This window comes from Bufo gargarizans, chromosome 1, assembly GCF_014858855.1.
Source record: "Bufo gargarizans isolate SCDJY-AF-19 chromosome 1, ASM1485885v1, whole genome shotgun sequence".
Taxonomy (NCBI): domain Eukaryota; kingdom Metazoa; phylum Chordata; class Amphibia; order Anura; family Bufonidae; genus Bufo; species Bufo gargarizans.
In genome coordinates, this window is record NC_058080.1 from 650,392,964 (window position 1) to 650,416,892 (window position 23,929).

General features: G+C 42.8%; 1 protein-coding gene across 2 annotated transcripts in view; it reads left to right on the top strand.

The window, feature by feature from the left end:
• EDIL3 (EGF like repeats and discoidin domains 3) overlaps positions 1 to 23,929 on the top strand; it is an 869,353-nt gene that overhangs the window by 521,080 nt on the left and 324,344 nt on the right. For both annotated transcript variants that reach the window (XM_044276012.1, XM_044276013.1), the window contains exon 5: positions 22,864 to 23,045. In XM_044276012.1, the coding sequence (XP_044131947.1) occupies positions 22,864 to 23,045 (182 nt within the window). The remainder of the gene's footprint in view (positions 1 to 22,863; positions 23,046 to 23,929) is intronic.

Genomic DNA, 23,929 nt, shown 5'->3' on the forward strand with positions numbered 1-23,929 from the left:
TTCTTAGAAATATATGAATAAATTGGTAACTGTGTGTTACCATATTGGCATGTGTCCCGGCATACTCTGCCATCATATAATCAGTGCCGGCCAGCATCAGATTGTCTATGGGCTCAATCATTTGACAAGTGTAAGGCCCCTTTCACACGGGCGAGTTTTCCGTGCGGGTGCGATCCGTGCGGCGAACGTATGGCACCCGCACTAAATCCTGACCCATTCATTTCTATGGGGCTGTGCACATGAGCGTTGTTTTTAACGCATCACTTGTGCGTTCAGTTGAAATCGCAGCATGCTCTATATTGTCCGATTTCGACGTGACGCAGGCCCCATAGAAATGAATGGGGTGTGTGAAAATCGGATGGCATCCGCAAGCAAGTACGGATGCCATGCGATTTGCACGCACGGTTGCTAGGAGACGATCGGGATGGAGACCCGATCATTATTATTTTCCCTTATAACATGGTTATAAGGGAAAATAATAGCATTCTGAATACAGAATGCATAGTAAAACAGCGCTAGAGGGGTAAAAAAAATAAAATAATTTTTTAACTCACCTTAGTCCACTTGCTCGCGAAGCCCGGCATCTCCTTGTGCCTCCTCTGCTGATGAACAGGACCTGGGGTGAGCTGCTCCATTAAATAGAGCTTAAGGACCTTTGATGACGTTCACTCCGGTCATCACATGGTCTTTTACCATGGTGAATCACCATGGTAAAAGATCATGTGACGTACCATGTGATGACCGGAGTGACGTCATCGAAGGTCCTTAACCTGTATTTAATGGAGCAGCTCACCCCATGTCCTGTTCATCAGCAGAGGAGGCACAAGGAGATGCCGGGCTTCGCGAGCAAGTGGACTAAGGTGAGTTAAAAAATTATTTTATTTTTTTTACCCCTCTAGCGCTGTTTTACTATGCATTCTGTATTCAGAATGCTATTATTTTCCCTTATAACCATGTTATAAGGGAAAATAATACAATCTTCAGAACATCAATCCCAAGCCCGAACTTCTATGAAGAAGTTCGTGTTTGGGTACCAAACATGCGCGATTTTTCTTACGCGAGTGCAACGCATGACAATGTTTTGCACTCGCGCGGGAAAATCGCGAATTTTCCCGCAACGCACCCGGCTCTTATCCGGGCAAAAAAACTTGTGTGAAAGAGGCCTAAGGGTAACACTCAATACCCAGTTTATTCAAGAGGAAAAAATGCAGTGTTTAGAGAAAAAAAATGAATGTTGTTTTATGGTGAATGCAAGTATTTGCTAAAACAGACATGTCTGGAGAGATGAGAAGCAAATTGTTCTTTCTGCTGTTTGTAAGATATTTCTATTTAGCTAAGCAATGATCATGATTAACACTGGCATCTGTTCTTGCTGATTGCATCTTGTGAGATATTGGATTAACACCAGTGCTATTTGTCATGTAATTTATGATTGTGGATGAAAAATAACTACAGCTGTATGGATGAAGTGTTCTGACTTTCCTACCATGAAACACAGTTGTCTTTCCAATAAAGCTGATCACCTTGACAACACAAAAAAAATAATAATCCTGATATGCTTGGCTTTCAGGAAGATCTGTGTAATACTACAAAGAAAATGAACAATCTGTATTATTTGTCTTAAAATTGAAAATTGAATTTTTTCTTCTGTCCTGAAAAAATGCAGATTGATATCAGAATGATAAGGGTCCATCACTTGCCCCAACCGATAAGCTGTGTAGGGTAGTCACCAGCATTGGAAATACAACAGCTTTCTGAAACTGCTGATTTGCCGAGGGTGACAGATTTCAGATTCCCAACGATCTGATATTTATTACCTATCCTGAAGAGTCCCAGAAAACTAAATAAATGTCAACTCATACTTACCAACATTCCTGATGGTAAAATCAAGGCATTTAATCCCTGCTTCTTGGCATTCCATAAACCCACAAAAAATGTCTACTTCTGGAGAGCTATGCCCTAAATTTACGTAAGGGTTTCACAAAATCTGCAGATTTTCTGCACAGGAAAATCCAAATTTGCCAAGATTGTCTATGAAAATTCTGTACATGCCTGGAAAATTCAGGACTATCACCAACTATGCCACATAGATTTAAAGGGATTTTCCATTATTTACATACTGATGACCTATGCTCAGGTTAGGTCAAAAACATCAGATTGTGAGGCTTGACTCCTAACACCGCTGCCGATCTGCTGTTTGAAGAGGACAAGGTGCTCAGGTGAGAACTATAGCCTCTGCCTCAGCCTGTTATGTGAAATCCGTTGGTATCTTGACATTTGTGTAGCTCTAATTAATGGGATTGATCTGCAATACCAAGTACAGCTACTATGAAAGGTATGGTGCTGTGCTTGCCATACTATGAAAGGAGAAAAAGGGCTGGACTTTTGTTCAGTGGTCCAATCCTCTTTTCAGATGAAAGTAAATGTTGCACAAAAGCCAAGTTGCTTGAGGTCCATAGTGAAGTTTCCACAGTCAGTGATGGTTTGGGGAGCCATGTCATCTGTTGGTCCTCTGTGTTTTATCAAGTCCAAGGCAGAGCAGCTGTCTACCAGGAAATTGTAGAGCACTTCATGCTTCTCTCGGATGACAAGCATTATGGAGATGTTGATTTCATTTTCCAGCAGGACTTGACACCTGCCCACATTGCTGAAAGTACCAGTACCTTGCTTAATAATCACGGTATCGCTGTGCTTGATTGGCCAGCAAACTTGCCTGACCTAAACCCCATGGAGAATCTATGAGATATTGTCTAGAGCAGTGGTCCCCAACCTTTTTTGCACCAAGGACCAGTTTCATGCAAGACAATTTTCCCAGGAACTGGGTGGGGTGGGGTTCTGGGGTGGGGCTTAGGGGTAGGAGGGGCTTAGGGGGTGCTGGTCGGTGCTGACTGATTCATGCGCATAACAGAACACGAGGTGCATATTAAAATATATAACACTACATAAAAATTACATTTATTATTTAAATGTGACTCAAAACTGACTAGGGTCTCTTCTGCACTGGGCTCTGCTGCACTGGGCTCTGCTGTATTGGTCTCAGCTGCACTGGGCTCTGCTGCACTGCTGATATTTTCAAGGTGACATGGAAGAGGAACTGCAGGTCATACTCCCGCTCACTCCCTCAGATACTAGCTGAAACTGGATGCCGACAACCTCCCTCCCACCTCAGGCCATCATGTTTATTTTCATTGGTGGGGCAGTGGGACCTAACCAATCCCTACCTCACTAGCCCTTTTTAAGAATTTTTATTGGTGGCAGTGGCTGGCCGTTTACACAGTTGGAAGGAAGGAATGCTCTCCTTCCTTCCCGCTGTACAGCTGCGCTGTGTGTGATGTGCACGTCGGGTGCGCATGTGCCTGGCGCAGTGACATAACTAGAATTCTACGGGCCCCATGGCAAACTTTGAATTTGGGCCCCCCTCACCGTGACAATAATTACCATGAGCACCGCTTTGCCCCTCACAAAACCTGGAGAGGCATATATTAAAATCACATTTGGACTGCCAGCTGTCACCACTAAAAGGAGTATAAGGGCTTGTTCACACAACCGTGTGAAGCCCGTGCTCGTATTGCAGACCTCATTTGAAGATCCGCAATACACAGGTCCCGTTCCGTGGCCATTCCGCATCAAGGATGTGGACCCATTCATTTCAATGGGTCCGCAAATCTGGAGGCGCAGAACTGTGCGGAACGGAACCACGGATCAGAACATTACAGAAGAACTATGGAGTGCTTTCTGAGGTTCTGTTCCGTGCTTCAGTACCGCAAAAACATAGAGATTGCTCTATCTCTTTGCAGAACGAAGGGATCGCAGACCAATTTAAGTGAATGGGGCCACGATTCCTTAGCGGCTGCCGCATGGCAGGTGCGTGTGCTTAGCGGACCGCAATTTGCGGCCCACAGCACGGGCACAGGTTTCACATGTTCGTGTGTGCAAGCCCTAAGACCTTAATGCTTACAATGAACTCACTGAAAGGCAGTATACAGTGGGGCAGATATATTAATATGGGGTTATTTTGTGCCAGAATATTGTGCTTGCTCCATTTTTAGTTTGTGCCAAATTTCTGTTGTTTAGCAAAGTGGCGATGGGAAGATGCAACACAATGTGCCTCAAAAATCCCTATTTGTGACAAAATGTGCCATAGGGCTTTATCAATCAGTAGCAGAGCACACTGAATATTATTAATCTTCTTTATTACACACAAATAAATATACAAATGTTGTAATCAAAACATACCAAAGTCCATATAAAAAGTCCTGATCACGGAAGCTGACAAAAGCACGTCACTTTGCTGCCATAACATTATTTTTTTTGGGGGGGAGGGGGGCCTCCTTCAGACATGCTCAGTGTGCTTCTCAACGTGAATAAATAGCCCTCTTTAATACATCATTATTATCACATGTAACAAAGATGTGATTAACATATATTTACCATTATAGGCCTCCCTAGAAAACACGATACTGAGTATAAACACAGATAAGGTCATGTATTAAAACTGGGGTTTTAGACGCTGGTGCTTGATACGCCTAAGTTATATAGAGGCACATCTACATCATTTAGGCACATCCACCACCTGCGACTAACAGCCTTAAGGCTAGGTCTACACAACGACATTTGTCGCTTGACATTTTGTTGCACCAATGTCGTGCGACAATTTTTATAATGGTGGTCTATGGTGTCGCACTGCAACATGTGACATGCTGCGACTGCGACTCAACAGTCGCAAAAAATCCATTCAAGATGTATTTTTCTGCGACTGTCACGTCGCAGTAGCAGCATGTCGTGTGTTGCAGTGCGACACCATAGACTGCCATTATAAAAATTGTTGCGCAACATTGGTGCAACAAAATGTTGCGCAACAAATTTTGCAGTGTAGTTGTGCCCTTATTGTTGCTCGACAAATGTCATCATCTAGACCTAGCCTAAATCTACACCAGCTCCCCTGGTGTCGATTTAGATTTTCAACACCAAAAACGGACGTAGAAAATGATAAATGAGACGGGCTAGGCCGCTCTCTTCCCAGCCCACGTCACGCCCTCCTTTTTTAGAACTGGCATACGTGGTGTTGAAGGGGAAGAAGTTGCAGATTTGGCCGCAAATCCTATTTGCGACTGAATCTGCGACAGATATACAGCAAAAAGTGGTGAATATCTAATCATAAATGACCCCCAGACAGTTCTTTACTATGTAGGATAGTGGAACATACAGCATATACAGTGCTACCCATAATTATTCATACCCCAGGCAAATTTTGACTTAAAGTTACTTTTATTCAACCAGCAAGTAATTTTTTGACAGGAAATGACATAGGTGTCTCCCAAAGGATAATAAGACGATGTACAAGAGGCATTATTGTGGGAAAAAAATACAATTTCTCAGCTTATATTTACATTTGAGCAAAAAATACAAGATGTTCCGCACTGTGGAAAATCTCAGAGGATGTGGTCGGAAGCCAAAAGTGACACCTGTGCTGGCCAGGAGGATAGTTAGAGAGGTGAAAAAGAATCCAAGGATCACCACCAAGGCCATCCTGATGAATCTGGGCTCTGCTGGTGGCAATGTCTCAAGGCAGACAATCCAACGGACACTGCACAATGCAGACGAAGGAGGACGCCACTTCTCCAGATAAGGCACAGAAAAGCTTGCTTGTCCTTTGCAAAAGCTCATCTGGACAAAGAAGAAGACTTCTGGTCTTCTGTGTTATGGTCAGATGAAACAAAAATGTAATTGTTTGGTCACAATGATGTTTCCTTCATTTGGCATAAAAAAGGAGAAGCCTTCAACCCAAAGAACATCATCCCCACTGTCAAACATGGTGGTGGGAACCTAATGCTTTGGGGTGTTTTTCAGCCAATGGACCAGGGAACCTAATCACAGTAAGGCCCCTTTCACACGGGCGAGTATTCCGCGCGGATGCGATGCGTGAGTTGAACGCATTGCACCCGCACTGAATACCGACCCATTCATTTCTATGGGGCTGTTCACATGAGCGGTGATTTTCACGCATCACTTATGCGTTGTGTGAAAATCGCAGCATGCTCTATATCGTGCGATTTTCATGTAACGCAGGCCTATAGAAATAAATGGGGTTGCGTGAAAATCGCAAGCATCCGCAAGCAAGTGCAGATGCGGTGCGATTTTCACGCACGGTTGCTAGGAGACAATCGGGATAGAGACCCGATCATTATTATTTTCCCTTATAACATGGTTATAAGGGAAAATAATAGCATTCTGAATGCAGAATGCATAGTCAAATAGCGCTGGAGGGGTTAAAAAAAATAAAACATTTTTAACTCACCTTAGTCCACTTGTTTGCGTAGCCCAGCATCTCCTTCTGTCTCCTTTGCTGAACAGGACCTGGGATGGTAAAAGATCATGTGATGGAACATGTGATGACCGGAGTGACGTCATCACAGGTCCTGTTCATGTAATTAATGCTCACCCCAGGTCCTGTTCAGCAAAGGAGACAGAAGGAGATGCCGGGCTACGCAAACAAGTGGACTAAGGTGAGTTATAAATATATATATTTTTTAACCCCTCCAGCGCTATTTGACTATGCATTCTGTATTCAGAATGCCATTAAGGGAAAATAATACAATCTACAGAACACCGGTCCCAAGCCCGAACTTTTTTTCACGCGAGTGCAAAACGCATTACAATGTTTTGCACTCGCGCAGAAAAATCGCGGGTGTTCCCGCAACGCCCGTGTGAAAGGGGCCTAAATGGCACCATGAAAAAAGAGCAATACAAGAGAATTTCTCAGGCAGTCTGCAGAGAAACTTGGCCTTGGGCACCAATGGACATTTCAGCATGACAATGACCCAAAACACACAGCAAAAGTGGTGAAGAAATGGTTAGCAGACAACAAAATTAACGTTTCGGAGTGGCCCAGCCAGAGTCCAGACTTGAATCCATTTGAGAATCTGTGGAGGGAGCTAAAGATCAGGGTAATGGCAAGAAGACTCTCCAACCTGAAAGATTTGGAGCTTATTGCTAAAGATGAATGGGCAAAAATACCTGTGGGGACATGCAAAGAGCTGGTCTGCAATTATAGGAAGCGTTTGATTGCTGTAATAACCAATAAAGGCTTTTCTATTGATTATTGAGAAGGGTATGAATAATTTTGGACTGGACACTTTTTGCTCAAATGTAAATAAAAGCTGAGAAATGTTTTTCCCCCACAATAATGCCTCTTGTACATCATCTTATTATCTTTTGGGAGACACCTATGTCATTTCCCATCCAAAAATTACTTGGCTGGTTGAATAAAAGTAACTTTAAGTCAAAATTTGCCAGGGGTATTAATAATTATGGGCAGCACTGTATGCAAAGGTTTAAATTAAACATAAATGTAGCATGAAGTCTGAATATTTCTCATTTAACCCCATAGGGCTAACCGTATTGCAAAGAGTTTTTTTGGATCTTCTCCCTTGATACGGTCAGCAGTAAGGGGTTAAATTGAGGACTACTATTTTAATGTATTCCTTTGAAATATTCTGACTTTATGCTACATTTATGTTTACTTTAAACCTTTGCACATGTGCTGTATGTTCCAGTATTATACATAGTAGCGAGCAGTCTGTGTTTATACTCAGTATCGTGTTTACTAGGGATGCCTATAATATGGTAAATATTTGTTACTCACATCTTTGTTACATGTGCTAATAATTATGTATTCAGGTTGAGAAGCACACTGAGCATGTCTGAAGGAGGGGCCACCCCCCAAAACGTTGTGGTAGAAAAGTGATGTGCTTTTGTCTGCCTCCGTGAATTGGACTTTTTATATGGACTTTGGTATGTTATGAATACATTTGTGTACTTCTATCTGTGGAATGAAGAAGATTAATAATATTCAGTGTGCTCTGCTACTGTTTGTTGGAAGTTTGCAAGAGAACTTCTGAGCTACACCATATGGTGAATCAATTACCATAGGGCTTTATAAAATCTGAATTATTCATCACTTTTGAGCACCTCTAGGTGTAATGGCAACGCCCCTGTTGCTCCAAGAGGCTCATTTGCATATATTAAGTCTTCATATCTCTCAGTAAAGCAGACACATATGAACATGGGACCAATACAGATGCCTTCAGCGGCCAAGCGCACACGTAACAGGTGAGCCAGTTTCATAGGTACAAATCTGGTGATATTATAGTGTTAAAAAGTAGAGAGTCACGATTTTTTTTTTTATACATTTATAATAATCATAATAGTATTATTAATCATTATCAGCTCTATGTATAGGCTAATAATAGTGCCATGGTAGAGACACACATAGCCAGAATGCTATTCAATGGAGGTAAAGTGTTCAAATGCACAGTCACAGACACTTGTCTATACATTTCTAGGAGTATTTTACATCACATTTTTGTTGTTAAAATCAATATAATTTTGTCAGGTTGATGTGCATTTCATTTTTGATTGCATCTGATTTCTGTGCCTCTCATGCATGTGATCGTAATAGAGCTGGGAACCTATAAATTGTATCAAGGGATCAATGATTTTATTTTTTACATGTCATGCTACAGAATAAATCAATAACCAATTAACCAGGGAGCGCACAATGAAGCTGTTACCCATTCAGATCGTATTTCTCATAAAGCCTGAATGTAATTACTTCCTTTTTCACATAGATACTGTTGCGCATCATTGTTATCCAGTGTGGTAGGCTTAAATCACATTGCTTTACATTTATCAGGATTCTCAAAATATACTAGCTGTATAAACTTAAAGGTCGTGGACAGTTTTTATTGTTTATTTGCTTCCCAAATGCAAAACTAAGCAACTTTAAAAGAGAAAATGTTGATTGACGATTTCGTACCATTTTGCTTCTGCAGGGTGTGTGTCCTGCTCCTGTTTCTAAAGGCTCTCTCTGCTCTTTCATGGAGGAGGGGGAAATCATCCAAGTAGTGCAGCTTACGCAAGCTGTAGATAGGGAGGAAAGCACACACAAGGCAGTTGCTGAGGGAAAGCAGCATCATCCTGAACACACAGGCCCAGCATGTATTACTGGGAGGTACATGTCCAGATGAGAAAAGTCTGAAACTAGGAGCAGGTTGCAAACTGAATATCAGGGGTCTAAATATTAAGTACAGCTTCACTTTCTCAAAGTAACCACTAACATATGTTAAATCATTTTCTCCCGACAAAAGTGTCCATAGCCTTTAACATACAATGCACCCTATTTACCACTGGAATATGGGCATCAAGATGCTTATGGCTATAGTAACTATTGGCAGTCACTATGATGGACATGAAGCTCCTGGCTTGGAAATCAGTTGTACTAATGTTTATTTGGCAATCATTTACAGTATGCTTGTATTTGCTTTTTACACAGGACTGCAGGCAAGCCTAGTTATTTACTTCAAAGTGCATATAAAATAGAAAATGACAAATTCATCTCTGCAACTTAAGTGTACAAAGTGTGGTAGATGGTAGGAGATTTTGTTTCTACTTGCTCTATGGGGAACAGAGATCGCGCCACCCCTAGTCATTTAACCCCTCAGATGCCGTGTTCAAGGCTGATCGCGGCATCTGTGACTCACATTGAGCATTTCAGGGATTAATCAGGGGTTAAAAAATCTCACCCCATCCACTTGCCCATGGAGAGTCCGTATGCTCCCATCTTGATTGAAGAAAGCATCACCGATGATGTCACTGCGCACTCCCAGCGTGTTCACAAGGTAATATATCATCACGCTCACTGCAGGTCCTTTGGTGGGTTTTCTTCAATCAAGACGGGAGCGTATCACCTCTCTGTGAGCAAATGGATGAGGTGAGTGTTATTTTTTTCAGCCACAATTTTTGGAAAAATTGATTTATTACCACAAAACAAGAGGAAATTTGACTAATCGAATTTTTCCTGAAATTCGTATCGAACTCCACTTCAGATACTTCTATTTGCTCAATACTACTTTCGGCCTTACTATAACTTAAAGGGGTTTTCCTATGCCACCAAACCCAGGATGCACTTGTCCTTTCTGTGCCACAGCTCCAGCACCTCCCCTAACAGTGCCCAGCGACTTTAGAGCTCCTATCACCCAGCCAGTCACATAGACGCTCCCCTATCACTGCCGCTGTTGCTGCTCTGACACGTTCATGGACATAACATCACAGGAAAAAAGAAAGAGCTGCATGGACATGGTCATGTGACCACAGTCCGGAATGGAAGATAGGAGCAATAAAAGTAAAATAAAAACATTACAAAATTACAGCTACCTTCATAAATGATTATTTTAAAGGATGTTGATGCAAACCAGAAAACCCCTTTAATTCTAATAGTGAAATGTAGTATAAAGTCCTAGATGCAGCATTTAAATCCACAGATTAGCATAGAGATTTAAAGGGGTTGTGCAAGAATGTAGGGGGGGGGGGCAGTTTGTCAACTTCCTCCCCACTTGGTCAGCTCCCATTACATCATGACAAATGGTCACATGATGCAAGGTCATCTGGTCACCCCTGAAGCCAGTGATTGGCTGCAGAAGGCATCAAACCATATGTTTTTAGTGAAGGAGCAGTGGAACATCACAGGCTGGGAATGGAAGGAGCAAAGAGCCAGCACCAGGAGGCAGTTAAGTTGGCTTCCCTTTACAGGTCCAGCCAAGTATGTGTGGGGGGAGAGGTGCCCCCCCCCCCCCCCCCCCCCCATTCTTGCACAACCTCATTAAAGCTTTTGAGAGAGTATAAAGATCATTTTGCTTCCTGGTCCGCTCTACATATGTGTATAGATTATTATTTTTTTCTATGTCATACAGTAGATAGTATACTGTCATAGTTTTCCATGTTAGCAGATGTCAAATTGCCTTTGGTTATCTGGTTACACAAATTATTATGACCTCTTTGTTTTCTTCTATTACTTTTTTGAATATAGATCTTCTTATCTAGGCAGGGGAGAAGGTTTGATGGAAGAGGAAAGATGCCTGGTTGAAGCTAGCCATAAAGATTTGTACTGTAAAATTTTACAGCCAGAGAATATATTTAACTTTTATTGCCATCACAATAGAACAGACACAGCTTTTCCTTACATTCAATAGCATTTTTAATCTTTTTCTATGTAATGCAGTATCAGGAAATCTACTTTATAATGACAGAGTGTCTTTAATGTCTCCATTTTTAGCTTGTAACCCTCTAACAACATGAATGCTAACCTTTTGATTTTGAGATCTACATTATACATAACCTTTCAAGTGCGAACAAAGATAATGTTTTCATTTCTATTCATTACTGCATGATCATGGCAGATATTTCACTTTTACATGCAGCCTTAAACACCAGGAAAGTATATTTGTGCAAAAGTGAAGCCTTCTGATCTTCTAATCTTTGGAAATGCTAAGCAGCTGCCCAAAGCACATAGACCTCATTTAGCTTTTGTCCAGGTAGGTTACATTCACACTCGCGTTTTGGCTTTCCGTTTGTGAAATCCGGTCAGGGCTCTCAAAAGCGGTTCAAAACGGATCAATTTTGCCCTAATGCATTCTGAATGGAAAAGGATCCTCTCAGAATGCCTTAGTTTGCCTCCATTCAGTCACCATTATGCTCTGGAGGCAGACAGTGTTTTGCCTGTCTGCCTGACGAAGCGGCGCCAAACGGATCCGTCCTGGCACACAATGTAAGTCAATGGGGATGGATCAGTTTTCTCTGACACAATCTGACACAATAGAAAACGTATCTGTCCCCCACTTTCAATGGTGTTCAAGACTGATCCGTTATGGCTATAGAAGACAAAATACAACCTGACCCGTTCATGTTGGATACATGCGGTTGTATTATTGTAACGGAAACGTTTTTTGCAGATCCATGACAGATCCGCAAAAAACGCTAGTGTGAAATTAGCCTTATAAAGAAAGTACACTGAAGGCTATAAAATGATAAATTCCACCGAGTTAAAACTTTCCTCAAGACTTCCAGTTCTAGCCATGCATGATGGGTTGATCAGCATTGAACTCAGCTGAAAAGCCTTGAATTATCTGGGCACCTAACTGTTTCTTTTTGCTCAGAACTGGTGCAAAAACTGGAGAAGAGGTCTAGACAGCATGGAACACCTTATGGGCAAATAATGTTTCTATTGCGCAGTGGAGCACTTATCAGTTTATCTCCTCTTTCACAAAGAGAGACCATGGCACCTCATGGCACATGGCATTTGAACCACATTTGACATGAGATCCCTGCCAGTCAGGAGCAAAAAAGTGAAGGGGAGAACATCCTCCCAGAATTGGATATTTCATGCAAACATCTAGCTATTGAGGTTGCAAAACACTTGGTCCTTGACAATAAGACCCCCTTGGAAGTTATGGTAGCATCCGCATGTCCCCAAATACTGTACAAGGTGAAGTAATAGGCTAGCCCACTCTGAGCAGATCTTGGAGCTGGAGATCTCAGAGCTGGAACAGTGATTAAGCCTGATGGAGGACAAAGTCAAATGAGCACATCTGAAAAAAGGCAAGTTCTCAAATGCAATCACGAGCTTCTGCATAAGATAGACAATCTTGAAAATAGATTGAGGAAAAGTAGTTCCCATATCATAGGCTTGCCAGAAGATATTGAACAGGGCCAGTTGGCAAAAATTAGCTTTACTAACTTACCTCAAGGTTTTGGCCTAGATTTTCCATGTAAGGTGGAAAGGGCTCATGGAGTCGAGCCACCACTCAAAGCTCTGACAAATGGAGGCTCTGTATGGTCTCGTATGGTCTCGCCCAAGGATTGCAAAATACTTGGAATATGCAGACAAGGCCACCATTGCAAGCTTACCAAAAAAAGCATGTTCTTCTATCAGACAGAGAGGCAATAAGGCTCTGATATTTGGATACTACTCAGCTGAAGTCTCTAAGATATGGAAGACTTACAACACTGTCTGCTCATTGTTAGTTAAGAAGTGATTTGACTCTACCTTCAATACCAGCAATGCTGTGAATATTCCATCGAGAGGGTAGCACTAAATCATTCAGCACTCCAGAGGAGGCCATGCAATTCATTGAAACATTGTTAAAAAAACAGGTACTTCCCCTGCTGTTATAAGGAAGATGAAGTGGATCACCACATAACCAGGATGAGTTTATGCAGGAAGATATGGAAATTATTAGCAGCCATTTAACCATTATTTGTCTGGACTTTCTATTTGACTTGAGACAAATTTCTGAGATCTTGGATCCTTGGAACACGGGGACGTAGTCTGTACTTGTTTCCTCACACAAAAACTTTATTTTTGATCAGTGTGATTTGAGGGAATTGATTTGTTTTACATATATTGTTTAGACAGGGATAGGAAGGATGGTAACTGAATGCTTGAATTAAAACAGCAGAGAGATACAGTTTTACATTATTAAAAGATAAAACAGTGGGAGGAGAGTTGAGTTTGTTTTGTGAAGTTTTATTATATTTTTTCTGGATTAAACACTATGCCTGAATTCAACTGTATTTTCACTCTCAAGACCATGATACAGTTTCAAACTGTGGCATGGATGGCAGTATTTCAGGCTGCACTGTGGTATTTGGTTTTGCAGAGGCATTGTTTTGTGCTGAACTGTGGTATTTGGTTCTGCTAGGGCAGTATTTTGTTGTCCCTAGCTACATGTGTTACTATGCCTTCTGTCAGTTTAGACCCACTTACAACATGGGGATACTTTTAGTATTTTTTTTTTTTTTACTATGGCCATTTCAAGTTCACAGTCTGCCCCTGCTAAGAATAGACAATAGGTGTACAATTTGTTGGAATGTAAAGAGTTTACAGCCCCTGAAAAAAGATGATTCTCCAAAAAATCCGCTATCCCTGTATTAACGAAAGTACATGGGGGACATTTATTAAAAATTCCAATTGCTGCTCATGCCAAACCCCTATTTCTTGCAACTTTGGAAGAGTGACGTGACCAGGAAAAAGTTGCAAATTTTATTACGCAAATGGCATACAACAAAATCTGTGACCTATTGTTGCCACAAACTAGATGGTGGAGTAAATAGATAAGTCAATGACCCCCAAGACGGCTAAGAAAATTATATTTTATGATGATTTTCTATGGCATAGCTTCAGATGAGGACTTTTTGGCAAACGTGAGGGTCTTAGGTGGCATGAATACATCCCAAATAATAGTATTCAGACTGATAATCCCTCCTTACCTGGGATACAGCTAAAGCTCTTATTAGAGGATGCATTAAGATACATTTATTAAAATTGGCATACCTATATGCAAGTCTTGATCTCCCTGCACTGGCATGAGATGCACCTAATTTATAAAAAAGGCATATGCAATTAGAGATGAGTGAAGTATAAAAAAAGTTTCGCCAAATTTTACAACAAAAAAATCGCATTTCTTTGTAAGTAGTGGGTGCTATTACAAGGAGCAGTGATTGCACCGCTCACCATCATTGTAACCCTCAGATGCTGCATTCATAGCTGATAGCAGCATCTGAAAGTAATAATACAGTGTAAAATGTAAAAAAAAAAAGATACCTCATCCATTTGATTGCTAAGAGCCGGCTGCTGCCATCTTGCTTGAAGATCTAGCGTGAAATCTTGCGCGGCCTGTTTTTCAACTCAAAAAACCTGCATCAGAAGCTATATCAAGTACTGCATATGTGATTTCAGCCTTAGACTTTCATAGTATATACAATGAATATACCATAAAAACAACTTGTTTTAAAGAGTGCCCATTCAAAATATGTGCCCAAAGGCCTATGAATGTTAATATTATTATGCCAGCTGTAGTAATATTAAAATGTATGTTAATTTAAGTGTGCCATTTGTGTAAAATTAAAATGTGCAGTACGTAGGCAGCACCATGCATTCAAGTGTTCTTGTCATAGAGAATGGGAAAATTCTTCAAATGTAAAATGCTGCTGTTGTTGTTGTTATTATTATAAATGAAATAGTAAAACATTACTGAAATCTAATTACAAAATAGATTTATTATATAGATTCACTGTTGTAGAATTCACCAAACGCGTTTGGCGTTACATGCTCCTTCCCCACTGAGGAAAGAGTATGTAACTCTGAAAGGCATTTGGTGAATTCTACAAGAGTGAATCTATTAGCGGCACAGAACAAAGGAATCCTTTGGGGTCACCAGCACATCTGATGCAGGAGGAGATACGAGACGGCAAACTTAGATTTGCTCTGATCCTTCCTACAGCAAGAGGGATAACTGAGACCGGCAATCCTCTGACAGGTGGGACACCGCGTGGGACTCCAAGGTTCGGCAACTAACAACGCTCAACAATTGCAATAACAGCTTTCAGCCGGGACATACCGAATACATGTGGAAGCGTACGTTGTTATACTGAATATGACACAAACTGTTATTAATTGATCCCAATAGGATGTTCTGTCAAATAATTAAAGCAGCCGCTATTATGCAAGGATTTATGTACTGATGTCAGTTTTCCTTTTTTATAAAGAGGCCTCTTTTTGATGAAATTTGCTTTTAATATATCTCTGGGAGATTTATTTTAATTGATCTACATTAAGGACGAGATCCATATCAATTGATCCAAATAAGGACAATACTTCTATAATATTATTTAAAAGTAGATATAAGATTACTACTCTGACTGAAGGATTATTGTTCCGCTAACTGTAACAGGCTCAAGTGTGAACCTAGGGATATCTACTTCGGTACAAACAGAGCTCTAAGGACATACATGGAGTCCTAAGGACATACAGTATACCATGTTATGAGCTCTTTACAATTATTATCCACATTTCACAGAATTATAGTGCAAGTATAGATTCTAAACATGAATTTTATCATTTATCTTATTTTAATTCTTACTAATCATGAAATGTTTATTATGGTAATCAATAGACATAAGTGAATCGAAGTTGACAAAGTGAATTTCGATCCGAATTTCAGGAAAAATTTAGATTTGCACCGAATCCAAATTTACTCACGCTTCGTGGTAAAGAATTACATTACGAAATACACTAAAATGGCTGCTGCACATGTTAGGACATGGACCAAAGAACTATGGGAACGAGGGATCCCCCACAATGCCATGCATGCAGCCAATCAGCAGCCAGACAGCCCTTGTGATGTCACAACCCTATAAATAGCCTCAGACATCTTGGATTCAGCCATTTTCCAGTGTACTTGGTGCAGGGAAAGACATCAGCAGGCGCTAGGGACAGTGCTAGAAAAAACTTTATTGTGCTAAAAAATATATTTACAAGTTCAGGGAAAGATTATTCAAGGTGTAGGAAAAGTATACGGAGGCATCATCCATGCTATAAAAGGAGAACAGGGTGCAATAGGAGAGTGTACAGCCTGGGTAATAGTAACAATTACTATTATACCTTGCTGCACTTTTTGGGGATCCAAATTGCTATTATACTGCTGCTTTTAGGTTTGCACTAGATAATACCTCTGTAATTCCAGCAAACCTTGTTTGTTATTGGGGTGCAAGTGCTGTGTTGCAGGGTGTATTTATAGGAAATATACATACGTCATATTAACCAGATCTGCGGTGCATTTAAATTGTTCTACAGTTTCTTTTGGGGTGTATTAGTGTAAAAAAAAAAAAGGACATATTATTTGCCGTTCTGCAGCATTTACATTCTACTACATCTTTTTTTGGTGTGTGTAAGTGTAAAGAAAAGTACGTCTTAGGGTGGGTTCACACTAGCGTTATGGAGTCCGTTATGGATTTCCTTTATACCAGGGTTATAACGGAACATAGTGGAATCCATATTCCATATAAGACGGAAGGGCGGATGCGTTTTGCTGCCCATAGACTTGCATTATGACGGAGTGCAAAACGAACACCTTTTAAAGGCATTCCGTTTGCTCTCCGTCCTAAAAGAAGTATATGGGAATCAAAACGGATCCGTCTGGTTCCGGTTATGCAAGATGGGAAACAAAGTCCTGTCAACAGGACTTTGTTTTCTGTGTTGCATAAAGGGACCCAGATGCATCCATTATGTTTTCCCATAGACTTCCATTAGGACAACGCAAAAAGGAATGCCTCTTAAAGGCTTCCGTTTTGCATTCCATCCTATGGATTCCGTTATGTTCCATTATAATCCTGGCATATGGAAAGCCATAAAGGACTCCATAATGCTAGTGGGATCCCACCCTTATTTGTCGTTCTGTGGTGCAGTTACTTTGTACTACAGCCTTTTTTGGGGTGTATAAGTGTAAAAAAAGTACATCTTATTTGCCATTTTGTGGTGCAGTTACATTGTACTACAGATTTTTTGGGGGTGTATAAGTGTAAGAAAAATTACATCTTATTTGCTGTTCTGTGGTGCAGTTAAATTGTTCTACAGCTTTTTTGGGGGGAGTATAAGTTTAAAAAAAAGTGCATCTTATTTGCCGTCCTGCAGTGCAGTTACATTGTGCTACAGCCTTTTTTGGGGTGTATTAGTGGAAAAAAACAATTACATTTTTTTTCCACTCTGCGGTCATGTTACATTGTTCTACAGCTTGTTTGGAGTGTATTATTTTTTTTTAATTTAATTATTTTATCTAACAGTATGTCAGACAGACAAGTGACAAGCTCTTCAAAGGGAAAGGGCAGTGGCCAAAATGTTTCTGTCGCAGGCAGCAGAAGAGGGGATGGTGGTGGCAGGAGTCGCAGCTCGAGGCCTGAGCTTCCGGTGTCATCTAGCCGTTGTGTCTTGACCAGCAACTCAGCGGTGCTTGAATAGTTGCATCTGTCTTCTACTTTGTCACAAGTTACATCAGACAACCCCAGCAAAGAGTCGGTTGGTTCTTCAGACACAATGATTAGTTGGCATGGCCCAGGAGCAGGCCCTGTGCCCTCACCTGTCCTCAACCTGCCTTTGTCCTTTTATGTTACCTCTGCTAGAGAAGTATTATATGCCGTAGGCTCCGCTCCAATTTTCAGCGAGGATGAGCTACTAAAGGACAGTCAGCAGCTACTGACCAGCCAAGTTCTGGAGGAGAGAGCTGCCGCTTCCTCCGGTAGACGGGCAAGTAGTGATGATGAGAGTTGCGTGGGAGCTGATGTTGTGAGCTGTCAGATGAGACCATTGAGGGGAACAGTGACGTGCAGACAGTAGTGGATGATGATTAAGCCGATCGCACGTGGGAGCCGGGTGAAGAAGGAGAAGAGGGTGGCAGCTTGCGTGTGAGGCAGCAGCTAAGTCAGCAAGTCGGTAGCGTGGCCGGGAGTCTGCAGGATGGCAGCAGTGGGAGGCCGGGAGCCAAACGTGCCTGGGGTAGACCGCCTGTTGATAGGATGCCGGAGGAGGTGAATATGGCCAATTGCCGAATTTGTGGGCAGAAGGTGAAGCAGGGTGCCAATGTTGGGACCATCGCCCTGCATCAACACATGCAGTGTCACCATAAAGAGGCTTGGGAGAACAGTGGCTCCGATGAGGTGGTCCAGCGTGCTGCAGCAACCACTGCATCACCCAGTGGAACACACCCAATTCCATGCAGTCAAGGCTACACCACCTCAGCCGAAGGGAGCTGTCTGTCCTTCCCATCATCTGCTAGTCCTGATGCTCCTGCTCCTCCTACTTTTTGTCGGTCATTCTGTCAGCAATCGATCACCGATGCAATTGGCAAGAGACAAGAGTATGCATGCACTTATCCAATGGCGCAGAATCTGAACTTGCTCATGTCCAAGTTGCTGGTGCTGCAGTCCCTGCCATTTTTCAAGTGGTGGACTCTGCACCTTTCAGAGAACTGATGTCTTGTGCCAAGCCGAGGTGGAGAGTCCCAAGCCATAATTTATTTTCAAAAAAGGCAGTACCAGCCCTGCACACATATATAGAACAGAAGGTGGGCCAGTTATTGAGCCTGTCGGTGTCTGACAAGTGCACGGCAGCACCAACATGTGGATCTGTAACTATGGTCAAGTGCAATATATGTCCTTTATGGCCCACTGGGTAAATGTGGTTCCTGCCCAGCCAAACTAGCAACTTGGCCAGGTGACACCGCTTCTGCCTCTATGTTCTCACACCGTTGGTCCTGTGACAATGCCCGCCTCTACCTCATCATCTTCTACCGTGTCCTCAGCCTCCACTGCAGGGACAATTCACAGCGCCCCTCCAGCATACCACATGTGGCACGGTGCTTTTCTACACCTAGTATACCTGGGTGAACGGAGTCACACAGGGAAGGAACTGCTCCTCGTCCTTCATCAAGAAATCGAATCTTGGCTTTCTCCTCGACAACTCAAAATCGATATTCAATCTGGTTGTAAAGTGGTACCTGAAAACTTCCTCCCATCTGCAAGACTTCCTGAAAATGGCCAGGAAACTTTGCATGCACTTCAGCCACTCGTACACCGCAAAGCACACCCTCCTTGAGCTGCAGCGGCAGAACGGCATCTCCCAACACAGGCTGATATGCAACGTTTTAAACTGTGGGAATTCCACCCTCCATATGTTGGACCGACTATACGAACAGACAAATGCTATAAACAATTTCTTGATGATCCAAGCAGACAGGAGTACTCCCCTGTGAATCTTTGATATCAGCCAGTAGCAGCTCATGCTTGACACCTGCCATTTGCTCAGGCCCTTTGAGGAGGCCACTTTATTTGTCAGTCGCCAGGACTACGGGATGAACAATGCCATTCCGCTGATTCATGTCCTGGAGCAGATGCTGCTAAATCTGACTGGCCAGGGGACAGGAGACATGGTGACTGCATCTCAAGGCCACATGAGCCCTGTGGAGGTTGAACTATTGGAGGAGAAGAAGGAAGAGGAGGACATTCAATCACAAGCAAGCAATGTGTAGAAAAATTGGTGTTTTTTCTACACAGCTGACAGGAGAAGGAGCAGCCAGAGGAGCTACAGGGTGATGAGGAAGAGGAAGCAGAGGACCCAAACACACTGTGGCAGTATGCAATGAAAATGGAGGCAGGGAGTCCCTCTGAGTCACTTACGCAAATGGCCCACTGCATGCTCACTTGCTTGTGTAGTGACAGCCAAATTGTCACCATTCGCCAGAGGGGTGACTACTGGCTCTCCACTATGTTAAACCCTGGCTACTGGTCCAAAATGGGGGCCTTTTTTGCGCCTGCTGAGAGGGAGGACAAACTGAACTACTATGTAGTCAGTATGTGCGCCATCGCCCATACTCACGTAGGTCTGCCACGGGGGGCCCTCTGCGCTCATTTTCCACTTGCATGGCTGCTGGGGGGGACAGGAGCAGTACCAACTCCATCAGTAGCTAATTAAGTCTAGAGTCACCTATGAGCAGTTTTCTTCACCCGCCTACTGAAGAAACTACTCACCAGCAGCAGCAGGTAGACATAGAGCAGAACATGAACCAGCAGGTTGTGGCATACTTGGAATGAACTCTTCCACCCCACATCTAAGATCCTCTGAACTACTGGACAGCCAAACTCGATTTGTGGACTCAACTGGCCGAGTTTACCCTGGACAAGCTTTCCTGCCCTTCCAGCAGTGTGGTTGTTTTGTGCGGCGGGGGCCATAGTTATCCTAAGGAGAACTCACCTGTCCACCCAGAATGAGGAGAAACTGACCTTTGTGAAGATGAATCAGGTGTGGATCAGCCAGGATTTTATAACACAAGTGCCTGATGCATCAGACTAGATCATCCATAGTGTCACACCTACACTTTGACAAAAGAGGCCTGTTTTTACTGGCTACCTGCTTCAGCTACTATTCTGATGCTGCCACCTCAACACTATGTCACAGGGCCAATCTGTGGTCTCTTCATGTTGCTGCCACCTCAACACTTTGTCACTGGGCCACTCTGTGGTATCCTCATGCTGCTGCCACTTCACTACTCTGTGGTCTCTTCATGCTGCTGCCACCTCACTACTCTTTGGTGATGTGGCAGTAGCATGAGGAGACCAAAGAGTAGTGAGGTGGCAGCAGCTTGAGGAGACCACAGAGAAGTAATGTGGAAGCAGCATGAGGAGACAACAGAGTGGCCCTGTGACATAGTGTTGAGGTGGAAGAAACATGAGGAGATCACAGATTGGTGATGTGGCAGTAGCATGAGGAGACCAATCTGTGATCTCCTCATGTTTCTTCCACCTCAACACTATGTCACAGGGCCACTCTGTTGTCTCCTCATGCTGCTTCCACATTACTTCTCTGTGGTCTCCTCAAGCTGCTGCCACCTCACTACTCTGTGGTCTCCTCATGCTGCTGCTACCTCAACACTATGTCACTGGGCCACTCTGTGGTTTCCTCATGCTGCTGCCATCTCAACACAGTATCACTGGGACAATCTCTAGTCTCCTCATGCTGCTGCCATCTAAACACTATGTCACTGGGCCACTCTATGGTCTCCTAATGCTGCTGACACTTCACTAACCTGTGGTCTCCTTATGCTGCTGCCATCTCACCACTCTGTGGTCTCCTCATGCTGCTGCTACCTCAACACTATGTCAATGGGCCACTCTGTGGTCTACTCATGCTGCTGCCACCTCCCCACTCTGTCACCGGGCCACTCTGTGGTCTCCTCATGCTGCTGTTACCTCCCCACTCAGTCACTGGGCCACTCTGTGGTCTCATGCTGCTGCCACATCACTACTCTGTGGTCTCCTCATGCTGCTGCCACCTCCCCACTATGTCACTGGGCCACTCTGTGGTCTCCTTTTCTGATCTGCCAGAAGGAAAGAAAAATGAGACGCATAACTGATCCTGTCTGCCTGTATGATATGGTCCCATAAAAATTGGCTTATAATTTGGTAGCCAAAACCAGTAGTGTGTACAAAACACAGAAGACATGCAAATATTCCATTCACGTGTCATCTCTGCTCTGATCCGTCACAACAATAACCCACAAAAAACGGATCCTGCCTGTGGGAGGATTCACCTTCACTGTCATTATTTTCTCAATAATCAAGCTGTATTGCTAATGCCAAAAATAAACAGGAGTGGATCTAAAACAGAGATGACACATGAATTGAATAATTGCATGTCTTCTGTGTTTTGTAACCACTCCTGCTTTTGGCTACCAAATTATAAGCCAATTTTTATGGGGCCATACAGGCCTTACAGCTGCTACACAGACAGGATCAAAAGAAAGGTCAAATAATTGATGATGTCAGCCAGGCCGAAAGCCAAAATAGTGGACCAGTCTTGAAGTGGTGAGGGTGGGTACAGCATGAGAAGTCCACAGAGTGGACCTATGACATAGTGGTGAGGTGGAAGCAGCATGAGGAGACCATAGAATACCGGAAAAGAAAAACGCTAGTGTGAAAGTAGCCTAATACTAAGCAATAGTAAAGAACTAATCAATAAATGATGTTGAACTTTTAAGAAACTTTTTGTACAATTGGTGGAACATCATAGTATAATGAACTACTTAATGGTTGTGGAATAAAAAAAAAACATCATTGGCACAGTATACTGCAATGTCATAGATTACTGAAGAAGTGACTATTGATCAAGAGATTTTATCTGATTGACATTTTTTGAGTCTTTCTCCTTTCCACGAATATTAACTATTAACATAATGCACCTAGTCTGCCTTGCCTACTGAGAAATTGATATTTACTTGTTCCCTGCTGCAACAGCCCTGCATGTTCACTCCTATTCCCCCATATTCTGGTCTCTAATCTGTTTTCCTCCAGCCGGGGCATGGACATAGTTCCCTAGCGACACAGCACTGCTGAGGTCATTTATTAGCTAAAGTGGCTCGGGTGATCATGTTCATGTCCCAGCCAGAAGAAAAAAATAAAAAATATTATTAAATGGCTTACTGTATCACCAAATGATGTCATTATGGGCAGTTTATCTGCCGGAGCAAATGGGTCCTGAGCTGTGTTTGACATTGGACTGCTAAAGTAGTAGTAACAAAGTTGGTAAAACAGGGACTTTTTTTTGCACTGTGTTTTAGATACTATGAGATACTAGAAAATGATATTAACAAATATACATATATGACATACAGTATCTTCTCTTGCTTTCTCATTTACCAGGATGCTCTGGACCTCTTGGAATGGAAGGAGGGATCATCTCCAACCAACAAATAACAGCATCCTCAACTCACAGGGCTCTTTTTGGATTACAAAAGTGGTACCCGTATTTTGCAAGACTTAATAAAAAGGGTCTTGTAAATGCTTGGACTTCAGCAGAAAATGACCGGTGGCCTTGGATTCAGGTAAGACACGTTTATGACAGTAGTCACTAAAACTGGTGCTAAGACAAATGGCCTGCTATTTAGTCTACAGTATGACACTTTAGGAACTTAAGAGATTACCATTAACCTTCCTGACCCCTGCTATATATGTACGGGTAGAAGTCAGGGTATGCTAAAAGGCTGATAGCCACCAGGTACTTGCTGTTTTACAAAAATCAATAGTGGAAATTTAGCTACTCAGATGCCATGGTCAATTGCGACAGTGTCATCTGAGAAGTCTTTTCCCAGGAGTCCTGCACTCCCTTGCACCAAACAGCTCCACACTGAGAGTCATTTGGTTGATGTGGCAACCTCAGGCCTTCTAAAACCTCAGGCCTTCATAATGAATATCCCATAGACTGCAATGGTAATTTATTGCAGTCTATGGGACAAGTGATCTCAAGATCTCATGTTATAGGGGTATTCCCATCTCAGACATGCCCCCATTGTCTGATAGGTGCGGGATATGCCCCCATTGTCTGATAGGTGCAGGTTACAATGCTGGGACCCGCACTATTCACTATTACGAGAACAGTGCGGGGAGAGCTGTGGCTGGAGGACCCCATAGAAGTAAATAGGAGCGTACCGCGCATGCACAGCATCCCTCCATTCATTTCTATGGGGCCGACGGAAATAGTCGAGCGCTCGGCTATTTTCGGCGACCCCATAGAAATGAATAGAGGGCAGCTGTGCATGCGCAGTGCACCCTCCTTCACTTGCGGGGCCCCATTCTCGATATAGGTGCGGGTCCTAGCGGTGGGACCCGCACCTATCAGGCAACAGGGGCATATCTTAGCGATATGCCCCCATTGTCTGAGATGGGATAACCCCTTTAAGGTTCCTTAGGGAGACTTAAAAAAATATAA